Below are 13,894 nucleotides of genomic sequence, written 5' to 3'. Positions count from 1 at the left end.
AGATATTAAGTGCAAACTCTTCCAATAAAGAGGAAAGTTAAGGAAGTGCAGTAGAAGACCAGTGTAGCTAAATTGTCAGCTCTTATGGCCCCTGAAGAGAAGAAGGTTTTTCACAGTGGGAAGTAGGTCAGATTTCCAAGAACAAGGCTAAGAAAATAGCATGTAGGGATAAGAGAATCAGAAGTCTTGAGGCACAAAATGAGATTAAAGTATCCAGGTGTGTAACAGGTGGTAAGAACTCATTTTTCATGTACATTAGTAATGAAAGAAAGCCTGTAAGAAAACGTTAGAGGGTGAAAGGGATCAACAGATGACACTGGGAAGGCCAAAGTGTCTTCGGTTTGTTTGGGTCTTTTCCAGTAAAGTGGATACTGCTGCTACTGGTAACATAGGGGACCGTACTGCCACTGCTACCCTGGGCAGGTAGGCAGGGGCCTGGGTGCGAGATCTCACATGCGCAAATAAGTGTCTCTGTACGTCCTGATATCTACAGAAGTGTACACCTTCCACCCCCACCCACCGATTTTAGGATGGTTTGTCTGGAGGACATTGCTGTACAATACCTGAAATACTGATTGAAGATGACTTAAAATGTGTTTGGGAAGAGTCCACGGTCAGAAGGGAAGCATGAGCTGGGATGATCCCAGAGGTGGCTTCTTTGCAAGTGCTATTCTGTACTTTTGTTAATGGGTTAGATGATGGCACTGAGTGGTAACAATTTATACAGAAGGTACTAAGCTAGTAAGGATGAAAGATACTATGAAAGAAAGGGCTGCAATTCAAAGTGGTCTTGAACAGTTGGAGAAGTAATCATAAAAAGAATGGTCACAGTTCAACAAGGACATGTTCTGTATATGACACTTAGGAGTAACCAACTTTAATGATAAAGGCTGGGGAATAAATTCCTAGGGAGTAATTATTCAGAAAAAAGTCTGAGAGTTGCAGGGAACTACAAGCCAGTACACGAGTCAACATTGTCATGCTGTGGTATGTAGTGTTCTGGGGTGAATAAAGAGGAATATAGCCTGCAGAGAGCATGAAAAAAAATCCTTCTTTGTCTGAGTACCATGTCAAGTCACAGGGGACTATACCTTGAGAAAGATGTAAATCAACAAGACTATGCAGAGGGACAGCAACAAGACTGAACAAACGTTTCCACTATTGATAAGTATGTATTGAGTGAATTGGTGTTATTTGAGGTAGATGGCAGCAATAAGATTAGTGGTTATAATAGCCTTCTGTACATATGGGCTGCTGCAAGGAGGGAGAGAATAACCTGTTTTCTACGCCTGTGATAGCACAAAGACTAAAGACCGTAAGTTCCAGCAAGAGCGATGGTACTTCCAGCACTGGAAGAGTTTGTGTGGGAAGTTATTGAATCTCCGTTGTTGGAGGCCTTCAAGAACAGCTAGGAAACATCCTCTGGCAATAATATAAGTTGTAGTAGATTCTGCTATGGGGTTGGACATCTCCTGACGCCTCTTCCAGGCGTAATTGTGTTGTTTTCTGACATGCTTCCTCTTTCATCTTTTTTATCCTTTTACTCCTTGGTGAATAGCGCTGTTCTCTGGATAGGGATTTCTTAGTTGGTGGGTGAGGATTAAAATTTAGCAAATCCATAGCAGTCGTCTTGGTACAGAACTTCATGGGGCAGTGCTTTAAACTACTATGTTTGACCAACTACTGAAGGTGTAAGAGTCCCAGGCCACGACTTCTTAGTGAGAGTGTTCCTTATAGACAGACTAAGGACTGGGACTTGCTTTCTAATCAGCATATTTTCTGAAGACTTTTAAAATGCATGTAACAGTCTGACATACCAGCTGTCACCAGAAATTGTGTCCCCCACCAACACCCGCGTGCAGTGCGTTGGCACTCATGTCACATGGAGAGGGAGTGTTGACAGGTCCTCTTGCTAGTCACCTTAGAAAGGGGGGAAAGAAGCCAGGGTTCAGCAAAGGAGAACTGACAATCGCGGGAGAACACCAAGAACGACGGAACCAGAACAGTCTGAGCACAGAGTTACTGGACTAGCCCGGGGCTTTTACAAGACCAAGAGGAAATGCATGCAGCATAAGAGAAATTTTCTCCAGCCTCATCCATGTTTAGCTTGGTGTTTGGGACTGATTTGAACCTCTCTCATCGTGGGACAGCAGTGCAACTCCATTCATGGCCAATCTTTCCAAGTTCCAGAGTCTCGAGTAGCTCTAGTTGCATTTGTGTTAAAACCGAATCATGTTTTCTTTTGATTTAGAAGCCGAACTTGATTTCCAAGCCAATGCTTGACAGCATCCTTTGTCTTCGTGATGACAGATGGAAGCATGTCCGGAGCCTCCTGACCCCAGCCTTCAGCAATACTAAACTGAAAGAGGTAAGGTGTAGACAGTGCTGCTTTCATACTTTAGAAGACATAATTGTTTTCTTTTGTGCAGGCATCTACTTTTTATAGGTCCATATTAAGGATAGGTAAAACCTGCTACTTTGTGCCAGTTTATTTAGACCTGAAGAGCACATGCAGCAGAGCGTACTTACGGTGTGGTCCAGCTCATAGACTGGTGAAAATCGGAATAGCTCATCTGAAGATATGATCCTCCGTCTTTCTCTATATAAGCCAGTTTGTCCATAATAGTGTAGCAAACTCAAAAAGGACCCTTACACCTTCCTCCCCCCACCCTGTTAGGAGTAAGCTAAAGTACGGGAAAGGTTATTGCTCCCAGTTGGAACATAGCTTTTCGTGATTTGCAGAGTCAGCAGCTCTCATGTTAACATGGGAACTGCTGTCAGTCTATTTTCATTTCACCATCTCCTTCCCCCCCCCCCCCCCCCTTTTATTCTTTAATCCTTTCATATAATAAAATAAGTCACTGGAACAGAATGTCATTGCCAGATAAATACCTCTGACTGAAAATAAATGTCTCCATGCTGACCTGCTGCTAATTTTGTATAAATGTCTCAGCATTTACTTAGCCATGGGAACCCATTACCCAGTAACAAAGTCCTATTTCAGTGACATGATATCTCTTAATTAAACACAGATAAATGATTGACTGGTTAAAGTCTTCTTTCAAGGGAAAAAAAAAAAAACCACAACAAAAAACCAACTCTTCCTTTATGTATTTTATTCTGAAAGGGAACCATGCCTCACTCCGGTGCCCAGTCCTGGGTTGTAAAATTTTCCACTGGGCAGACGCTTGTGTTGTTTTGACATGCCGCTGTCGAAATCCACAGTAACATCTAAATGTGTCTGGCTCTCCCAGCTCTATAGACAGCGGTCGCTTAGCAACACCGGCTGTCACCTCCTTATTATGGTAAATTCTAATTGGCCGCCAGCCTGGCAGAGATGCTGATTAATCACGACTGACAATGCCATTGGTTATGCGCCCCGACATTTGCTCTGTCACCGGCTCCATCACGAAATTTTAGCGAGGCGAGGATGTTTAAATATGCAAGCGATTAGTTGCTCATGGCGTGGTGGGGAGAGGAGAGTTTTGCATTTTCCTAGCAGAAATTAATCTGCCTTACTGCAGGTCATCGGCTCTTTGCTGGCGGACTAACAAAAGATAAAGCCGCGCTCCCCTCAATTTGCAGAGAGCAACCTCTTCCAGCACCAACCGGGCAGACTTGACTGAGGAGAGCGGTGAGGGCGAGCAGGCGGAGTCCTTGGGCATCGCACTTTGGGGCCAGGCATGCATGGGTTTGTAGGGTTTGACTGATTAAACCGGGGTGGGACGGTGCTCACTTTGCACTGCTTGGCGGTGGAGCTGCACTGCAGGAGTAGTGGTAGGAGGTAAAATGGGGGGCTGGCTAGTGCCTGGTAGCCGTCTCCTATGCAAAAATTGGGATCTTTATTTTTAGCCTGATAATCAGCTTTCCCTGTGCTGCCTCTTCCAAACTCTGTGGAAGGAGTGCGATTGTGTGTGGGCTCAGGGTGACCTGGAAATGGTCACTTTCTCCTCCCAGTCCACAGAAAGTGGGAAAATGAGGAGTGGGGAAGGTCCTTCTGAAAGGCCCAACTTTGTGCCTCTGTCCCATGTCTTCACCAGAAGATGGTCCATCCCTACACAGAGACGCTTGCAGTAAGTCCATGTGAGATTAAGAACCTCTTTTGAATGGATGCACTCCTCAGCCTTGCATTTCATTTTCTACACAAATACATGAACAGTCCTGGGATTTGAAGTTAATGCAACTTAAGTTCTCACCCATGTGCTTGTCTTGTGTTGCTTAATTTAGAAGCCATACCAATGCTTCTCAAAGGAAATCAATGCTCATTAATTATGATCTCACTTTTTAACTCTCCCATATTTAGTGCTCTCTCAGAACCTCTACAGCAGCATGGAAATAAAAATGCCATGTTCTAGTATTTGCCATACTACAGAGTATTCAAAGTTATGTAGAAGACATCCTGTTTATAATAAACTCTTCCTCTCTACCTCAAAGGAGTTACAGATAAGCTAGTTTTGGTATTAATTTATTGCACAAGAACCTGGATATGTTGTTTTATACATATTTATAAATACTGCTAGACACATTCCTCATTTCTTCTCCTAAGCCATTGATTTCTTTGCCACAGAGATCTGAGCTCTGACAAAACCCCACACCAAAGTCTTCTTCTCTGTTCACTTTGGATGTCTGCCTTGCCTTTGTTCCCCTATGCAAAGTCCCCAGTGATGCCGGAGAGACTGCAGACCTCCCGAGTGGCTTTGAAGAGTGGTTCCCCTTGAATGCTGCAGCCCCTAGTGCCACTCTGAGCATAGACTTGTCTGTCTGGATGCTCTGAGAGAACTGGGAGCTATTAGCCTGTGACAGAACAATAAATGTTAACAACTGCTTGTGCTCCCCATAGCAATCACGTCAGATAAAAGATGCAGAGAGGGCCAGAGAGTTGAGTGTAGGTTCCTGATATCTCCGTTTCAGAAACACAAGAATCTGCTACTAGGCTAAAAGACAGATTCAGCACTAGCAAGAACAAGAAGCCGGTCATCCACTCTTTGGCCTGGCTGCTGGAGGACAAAACGCAAGACGGAGCTAATGCCTGTTGCTAAGGTTTACCCTGCAATTCCCCACAGAGGCATCTAGCTGCTGTGGCTGAGGACAGAGGCGTACTTTGTCCTTGTCTCTCCACGGAAGCAGTGTAGTGTCACTAAGAAGTTCACTAAGCTTGAGGAATTTCCCCTTAGTTTGTCAAAAATCTCCAGTAGCCAGTCACCAGATGAGGAAAAGCTGATCCCAGAAATTTTGAAGTTTGCAGAGTTATGAGCAATTAACTGAAACTAGAGGTTATAGAGCTGTTGGGTAGCCAGTGTAGTGATTGCTGCGTGTACGCAGGGAATTGTTTTCGTAACATTTTTCAAGATTTTGTGGCATATTCTCCAGTTTTCTCTCTCTGTCATCTCAATTTCTCTTCAAAAGCTATGCAGCATTTTACTGTTGCTTTTATGGATTTCTATACATTGTGTGTTCTCCCTTTGTAATTTTCTTTTTTTGAAGAGTATGTAAAGATTAGTAAAGCAGTCCACTCCAGCTGAAGGAAGTTTTGGCTCTGGATAACATTAAATTCAAATACTATAGTGGTGAGCATAGCATAAATCAATAGACTTCTAAGCTTGATCCTGCAGTAAGATTTGGTGGCATCCCACGTGAGATGCCACTGGAGCTGGTAGCAGATCTGTTAATAAGCTCTTTCCAGTGAGACCCCTGAATGGACCTGGTAGTGGCATTGCTATGGGAGCACTAAGAATGAGAAATGAGAGATTGGAGGCAGTCGACCCCAGAAGTTTCACTTCCAGCTCTGCCATTGACTGCCTGTGGGTGATCTGGCAGAAGCTACTTAAATTCTCTGTGCATGAAACAACTTTCATCTGTTAAATGGGAATAATACTGACCAATGAAAGTTGTTCCAAGATGTAATTCATGAGGAAGTGGTGAAGTAAAATACCTGGAGGCCCTTAAGTAAAAGATGCATTTCCCAGTGTTCCTGTCATGCTCTCCACAGCTATTATGTATTGAAACAAGCTGATATGTTAGTGATCTTGCTGTACCAATCTTGATTCCCTATTTAGTATTTCTTATTTTGTTCTTCTTCTTTTTGCTGTGGTGCCTGTGATGATCCTGCAGTTCTGGACCCCTTGTCAGACTTGATAAATAGCTTTGCTCTCTTTTACAGCCAACACCAGCAGAAAACCTATTGATTTTTATTTATTCTGATGGTGCTGCAGTAGTCTTGTCATCTCCTATCAGTATGCCGGGAATCATCTCCTCCATTAACCAACCATTAAAACAAAACAGAACACAAAAATTAAAGAAGAGAGCACAGCATAATGTAGCATTGTCCTAAATAACCTGTGAAGTGGAGTTTGTGTTGAGGCATTTTCGTTCAAACGAAGGGAGACACAAAGCAGAACTTGCGATAACATGGCAGAACAGTGCAGGAAAATCCTCTAGTGTCACTCTCAGGCATGTAGATCTTCCAGGTCCCGCTAGAACATAAGATCTGACAGTCCAACCGTTGAGGTTTCCTTGATTTGCTCTTACTCTGCTTGTGCGTATTGGTCAGAGGCATTTTGGAGGGGTCTCTGGAAATTATTATTGTTACTCAGCAAAGCAAGTGTGCTCACCTAAGACAAAGCAAATGACTAACTTAAAAGCTGATATGTGAAATGTGCACATCCTTGAGCCACAAGTCAGTGTCTGGCTGAGTTGCTCACTTTGGTAAGTTGTGCCCATGGATAGCAGGGCCCCACTGTGAGGTGATGAAAACAAATCCTCCCACAAACATCTTCCTGATGCTCCACTCTTTTCCTGGTTTTAGTCAGGGACTTGAAATCTGGTACAGAAGCAATTCTAATGTTAGGGATGTATCCTTTTTCCTTCTCCTTCCTTTATATTTCATCCCATTTGTGAGACAAGAGCCCCAACGCAACTTCTGCGTACTGTATGCGAACAGTAAAGTCTCCAATGTGTCTGTCTGCAGTGAATATGACCCAGCCTTCTACTTTATAGTTTGGGTGCTAATAGTAAGGGGAGTGATGATAGTGAATACTGAGGACCGCATCTGACTAGAGGAATGTGACTCTGATGCCTTTGAACAGTGCAAACATCCCCATGCACTGTGCGTATCACAGAATCAGAAACTAATTGTTGTTATGCGCCAAATAGCATATTGGCAGGGTTTATACAGCAAAGCCCCTGGCATCATGAAAACCCTAACCCCAAATGCTCTTCTTTGGCAGAAAGAAAGAAATTTGGACTCTGGGCTACTCTTGCTATTAGATAACTGGCAGATCAAATATTTACAGGGACCATATTGTTTAGATTTTTCTTCATCCTGTTACTCTCAGCCAATCTGAACACAGAGCAGCTGGGGTTTGTTTACCCACCAAGAACTGAATCTCAGGCAGGTTACACAGCTTTTATGTTCTGACTGGCAAACGATAATGTATAGGAAGTTAGTGATACCCAAGGCGATGCAGATCAACATGTCTGTTTCTGTGCCGGTTTTCAAAGTTTGGTATAGTTCACCTCCCCCAACACTACTTTGTTTTTCTTGACAATTGAACAAAGAGTTTAAAGTGTTAAGGGACTTGAGAGTGTTTCACTCTGTGGTCTTTGTAGTTAGCAATCTTGGACTAATTTATGTCCCTCAGGGGAATAAAAACCCAAACCCAAACCCAGGATTCCTGAGTAGATATCCCCCATAGCTTTCATATGCAAATAATTGTCTCATTGATATGACTCTGTCCTATCATGCTAGCAATAAATCAAATCCATGTGCCCCCCTCCCCATTTTCCTGGTTAGATTTGCTAATAAAAAGATCTTATGGCTAGAAATGAATTGCAACAGTATTTTGAAAGGCTGATGGAATGTGCAAAGTGCAGAGGTGTTGTGAGATGCCCTGGCCAGGCGTACATGCCCCTGCCATCTCTGCCAGCTGTTGGAAAGCAATAGCAACCAGCTGGGTGGTTGCAGGTCTGGTGATGTGATGAAGAATAAAAGGGAAAATAAGGCAATAAAAGGAAAATCTGAAATGATCGCCATCTGTTTAGGAAACATCGTACCTGTTAAAATATGGATTTTCATTTTGTTCTCCTTGACTGGTTCAGTTCATTCAAGGGGCTGGACCCAGAGATTATAAAGCATTTCACCCTGGTTCAGTCTATTGAACAGAAATGTGTTAATTTTGTTGAGCCATTTGAGAAGCAGCTCACTGCAGGGGACCTTCTTTAGAAAGCCAAAAGGGGAAAAAAACTGCCACATAACACGGTGTGCACCTCCCAAACACATACCAGCTACTTTTACTGAATACTAATCCAGCTTTAGAATTGTCTTGTGAGACTGTGGCAAAGCCCAAATCAATCCGGCTTTGAACTGAAATAGCGACAACCTGCTCCGTCCCATATAGGAACAGGACCTCGAGAGCAGCTAGACACATTCTTGACTCAGACTTCTGCCTTTGGAAAACATGTTGGATGCTCCTGCGTTGGCCTTTTGACTGCGTATAGTCTTGCCCATGTGTTAGGATGGCAGTGTGCCTGTGCACAAAGTGTTATGCCAGTTTCACAGAGGTAGAAGTGCCAAGCAAAATGGACTTGGCTGGGCAGGCTGCATAGCTCTCGGAGTGTGCTGAGAGGCTGCAGTAAGTCTTTTTTGGTAACAAGAATGTCAGAGGAGTAGGACAAGTCTGTTCTCATGTTTGTTGACATCCGTATGCTGAAGGAGGTTGTTCAGGAAGGAAAGGCAGGTTTCTGTGCGTATGTCTGCTGATGCTTGGCATAATTGTTGAGGCAAGACTGTGGTATTAAATTGTAGGCTGTAAGGATCTCTCGGCAGTCTATATGAGACTATATGAGAAAGAGCCATAGCAGATAATGCCTTTAAGGTCACGGCTGGATTACTGCTACACCCTTCCTCTGCCCCCCTAGTAGGTGTAATCAAGGCAAGTGTCTGGTGCCTTTCATATGTAAAAAGTTAAATAGAGAGAGACTTTAATGAGGTCTTGATGGTTGCCTATGTCATGGTTTCCATGAAGCGCTAAAGAGAAGACTATTGCACTGTTAGCTACAGCCAGGCTATGGGTAAGTCTACCTGACCATCATGTGTCAGTGACTGGAAAGAACCATTAGCTGAATAAATTCATGTGAATGTCCATTTAATGGCATCACCACTCCAGAAAACCCTTTTTTCAGGTAGCAATAGCAGTTTGCCCTCAGCAACTTGTAGCGGTATACATGGTGCTTTTCTAACATACACGTTAAATCCCTCAAACTGAGGGACAGCAGGATGGAAATGCTGGGCCTCTGACGCTAATATCTTTACAGGACTTTGGGACTACAGAAAATATTATTTCTGGAGCATATGTAGCCTATATGTAATGTACTGTAAATACGGATTGTGATAAGTCATCAGTTGGAAGAGGGAATGATTAAAAAGAGAGGGGGATGTCTTTGCTTGATAGCTCTCTGTGCATATAGCCACAGATGGGCAAGAGCCAGAGGTCAGGTAAGTGACAGGGCCTCTCGTAATTTAGGCCCAGAGCTGGAGAAGGGCATCCCTGCAATGTGTAGGTGTATTTTTAGCAGACAGTCCCAACGTTTCGTCTCACCTGTGCAAAAGTGCCTGACCACACCTGCAGAGGATCCTGAGAGCTCCATCTCATCTACTGGATAAAACTAATTTAGAATAATTGATTATTTGTTTTTAACATTTTAATGTTTTTCACAATACAATGTGTTCCTTTCTAGATGACACCGCTAATAAACCAGGCCTGTGATGTCCTGCTGTGTAACTTGAAAGTCTATGCAGACTCTGGCAAAGCTTTTGATATCCAGAGGTATGTTCAACATGCCAGAAATTAGTAGCAGATTTAAAAAAAAAATGTCAATAGCAGCAGTTATACTAAATATGCACTTACTGAATAAAAGAAGATTTTTTTTTTTCCTCCCTTGCTTTTGTAAGTGGAGATCATAGCTTAATAGAGGATGTGTCTGATAGATGCCTTTTCTTCCTGGGGGCAGCCATTGCATACTTGAAAAGTAATTTTGGAAAAGCATCTAATGTATTTCTAGCTGTTGTTTAATGAAGTTTTAACAGCTGGAAGCAGAAAGGAAAGCTGCATCAGTCCCTGTCCAGTCTGCTCTCTACAGTCTGCCAATAATGTACAAATATAGGAATTGATCTAGTATCAAATTCCTCTAGTCCATCACCCTCTTGCTTTTTTTATATGAGGTTTTTTGAGCACTTAATCATTCTTACCACATTCCTCCTAACCCCCTCTAATGGCATGCTAGCCTTTTGTGAAATGACGAGATCGGTACTCCAGATGAGAATGCGCCATTGATTTATAAAATGACACTTTAATATTTTCCATATTGTGCTTTCTCCCATTTGTTATGCATTTAATATCCTATTATCTTTTTTGTTGCTCTTTCATCAGAGGTCTTCACTGAACTGTTCACAACACTGTCTAGCCCCTTTTCTAAGCAGATGCATTTCTTCTAGGACCCTGTGCGGCATATGAGTAGTTCAAACACATTCTTTCTAATAGGCACTATTTTGCATACACTTCATTGGCCAGCACCCTCTGAAGTTCTTCATGATTTCCCCTGAACTGAAGCCGTGCAAATAATTTTGTTTCATCTAAAGAAATGGATATTTAGCCACAATTAATCTGTCTCTTTTCAAGTACATGTGTATGTACACACGGAAGTGTATGTGTGTGCACAGAGATCTCTTTATTAATCATCTGAAGAGATGCTATGAAACCTTGAGATACATTACACTTAACCTAGTGCTCTGATGAAAATTGACCTTTTGAGTCCTTCCAGGCTTTTCCCTTTTTTCCATTTGTCCTTTTTCTTTGCCTGGTCTTTTAGCTATTGATCCATGATAGGTTCCACCTCTCAAGAGGCACTTTGGAAAAGACCTTTTGAAAGTATAAATGAATGGTGTTGACCATCTCAGAATATGATCTTCCAGTTGTTTTATCATACTACCATTTCAGCAGGTTTGACATCTATAAATGTGATTCTTATTGCACTGCAGTTTCCCAGAATTGCCTTGGGAGCTATTTTTTGGATGTAAATGCCCTATTTGCAACTTCCTGTCATCTTGTACATTCGTTGTCTTTAGCCATTTTGTGTTTCGCTAACAACTCAAAATTTAGTTTTTAAGCTTTTTCAGTACCTTGGAGAGGTAGATGATCGAGTGCTTCTGAAATGATTGTTTTATTGCAGGCCCTCTCTGTTTTAATAGTTCAACTTCTAATACTGCTTTTTTTTGTGTGTGTGTAGGAGTTGAAAACCCAAAGAAGTTACTTAGCTTTGCAGTATTGTTGTTATCTTCCAAACCTGTTCTGGTGTCATCAGAATGACAGTGCCCAAAGATCATAGTTTAGAAATGCTGCTTCACAATACATATACAGGAGATACTGGGCCTGAGTCCTGTCCTTCTCTTAATACATGCTCACTCAGGTTATAACACCACATAATTTGATATTAGGCTTTTGTAAGGGAACATAGAGGGATAGTCATTGCAGACTTGACCACAGATGAGAAGAATCATATTTCAAGGATGCTTTACATTCTCAGTCCATTTATCTCAAAACTAAATATAGCTGCTAAGGCCCAGTAGAAATAAAGATGGTGAGACAACTGGATAGATGGTCAGATATGTGGGGAGAGATTCAGTACGTTCTGAAGTTTCTAGATCATGGTCCACAGATCATTTGTAGTTCTCAAAGCATTTGCGGCTCCTCTGCAGAGATACAGAGTTCATGTGGTGTCAGTTCGTCTTGTTTTTGACCACGATTTTACGTTACAAAGGAACTATCAAGAAGAAGGAAATCCTTAACAGGAAATTTTACTTAAGCACCTCTTGTCACTGAGAGTTTAGACTGGACTGGTAGTAGATGTGGTTTCTGGAGTTTAAAATGAAAGGAATGATTGCTTTTATTAGGACGCATACTAAGAAAATGCTTATGAATCTTTGACTTGTTACATTTGATTTCTAGGTAATGACAAATGAAAGTTTTTATTTTTAATAAATTTTTAGTGGAATTATTGAGCTATATGAAAATATGTTCATTTTGTAGATAGAGAGAAGGTGATCATTATTAAGCATTAGCATTTGTCAGAACGATGGAAACATCTCTTGTTGGCAAAGCTCAAATCTAAAAGCAAAAAAAAAATCAGAAGCAAAAATTAATGTTATGTGATGTTTGTAGAAGCAAGATATTAATGGATATGTACTTTGTAGCTAATGCTTTATCATTCTTCAACTCAATGCAGGTGTTACAACTGCTTTACCTTGGATGTCGTTGGTAGCGTAGCTTTTGGTACTGAGGTGGATTCTCAGAAGAATCCCGATGACCCCTTCGTTAAGAATTGCAGAACATTCTTTCAAATGTCTTTGTTTAAGCCTCTCCTCATTCTAATCCGTGAGTATAGTCTACCTTTTCCTACTTCTTTATGGTAATTTTCTAAGTCATTCTCAAATTGCAAAACATGCGGGAGTAGGAAGATATGTAGCAGACTTTATTTCAGAGTTGTTCAGAATGCAACCTACAGGCCAAGTATACCCTTGATATTTCCATCATATGCTCTGCAGGTCTTGTCACCACTAATGCAACGTCCTCCAGAAACTGAGAGTCTGGGAAGGCAATGCTCCAGATTGATCTGAGTGGAAGGTTTCTGGGACGGTATCTCCTTTAATACACTTCTGCATTAAAACAGAGTAACTGCCCTTTGGAGCCTGAGAGTAAAGTTTTTGTGCACTTGGTTTGCTCGGTAGAGATTGAAATCCCACCCATAAACAACAGTGGGCTAATAATCCACTAAAGAAAAGAGGTGGAGGAGCATAAGCAGATAGTATAAGTCCTTCAAATTCTTATTTGAATAGCAGCAGCAGCCTGGTTGATGCCTACAAAGGATAAAGATGATAAGTGCCAGCACAGGCTGTCATTAAGAGAATGCATTTATTTTCAGGTGAATAGATAGGGAATGCAAGAATGGGGTATAAAGCCATTTAGTTCTAGGGCATGAAAGTTAAGGCTTCATGGTGACGGTGGCCTTCTTAATGCAAGGGCAGTAAGAATCGTAGCTGAGGAGGCCACAGCATAATTGAGGTTGCTGAGGTTTTGCCATCTTGCTATCTAGACCTGCACGCAGTAGTGTCAGGTGGCACAGTGGCAAAGTTTCCTGTGCCCATCTGATCCTGCTGGCATTACAGATTGCACCTGTACTAGCAGCACAGGAACTGCTTCCTTCTGGAGTTGTGTGTCCAAAATGTCCTGGGGTTAATGTTTAACCTGATTGCAAAGTGTGATTTGTGACTAATTTCTGAAGGGACAGAAATGTGCTCCTATATGTCTAAGATAATGTCCTTCATTAAAGAAAGTGTCTGTAGGGTTTGGGGTTGGATTCCTTTGTTGGTCTCTTCCTGCTGGTACATTACGTGGTCTGAATTTCCACACTGTGTTGCCCTGTTGGCAGCACAGGGGTTTTCCGATGGCTGGTTTGTTAGTCTTAAGCTGCTCATAAGTTAACGAGGGGTTTATTAAGATGCAAGACTTCACTCAGGCTTCCAGTTCCTGACTATAAAGGCCATGGACTGGAGACCATCCTTGTGATAACATCCCAATTGCAGAGTCTGTGGCCTGTTTAGAGAAGCAAAATAAAATAGCAAACCAATATCCTAATATTGGAGAACTCTAAATGAGAATGACTACTACACAATTTCATGGATCAGTGCCATAAGCTGCTAGACTAGTTCAAGATCCCCCACTTTCTGTATGTAACTGTTGTCGTGGTTTAACCCCAGCCAGCAACTAAGCCCCACGCAGCCACTCGCTCACTCCCCCCCACCCAGTAGGATGGGGGAGAGAATCGGGGGGGGGGGAAGTAA

General features: G+C 42.2%; 1 protein-coding gene across 7 annotated transcripts in view; it reads left to right on the top strand.

Annotated features, from left to right (window-relative positions):
• The window catches only part of TBXAS1 (thromboxane A synthase 1), a 246,881-nt gene that overhangs the window by 140,680 nt on the left and 92,307 nt on the right, over positions 1-13,894 (top strand). For all 7 annotated transcript variants that reach the window (XM_030041204.2, XM_030041203.2, XM_041129476.1 and 4 more), the window contains 3 exons: positions 2,252-2,368; positions 9,736-9,824; positions 12,280-12,428. In XM_030041204.2, coding sequence (XP_029897064.1) covers positions 2,252-2,368; positions 9,736-9,824; positions 12,280-12,428 — 355 coding nt within the window. The remainder of the gene's footprint in view (positions 1-2,251; positions 2,369-9,735; positions 9,825-12,279; positions 12,429-13,894) is intronic.

Source organism: Aquila chrysaetos, chromosome 17, assembly GCF_900496995.4.
Source record: "Aquila chrysaetos chrysaetos chromosome 17, bAquChr1.4, whole genome shotgun sequence".
Taxonomy (NCBI): Eukaryota; Metazoa; Chordata; class Aves; order Accipitriformes; family Accipitridae; genus Aquila; species Aquila chrysaetos.
Note: the sequence above shows the minus strand (reverse complement) of the source record. Positions and strands in the feature narration are given on the sequence as shown.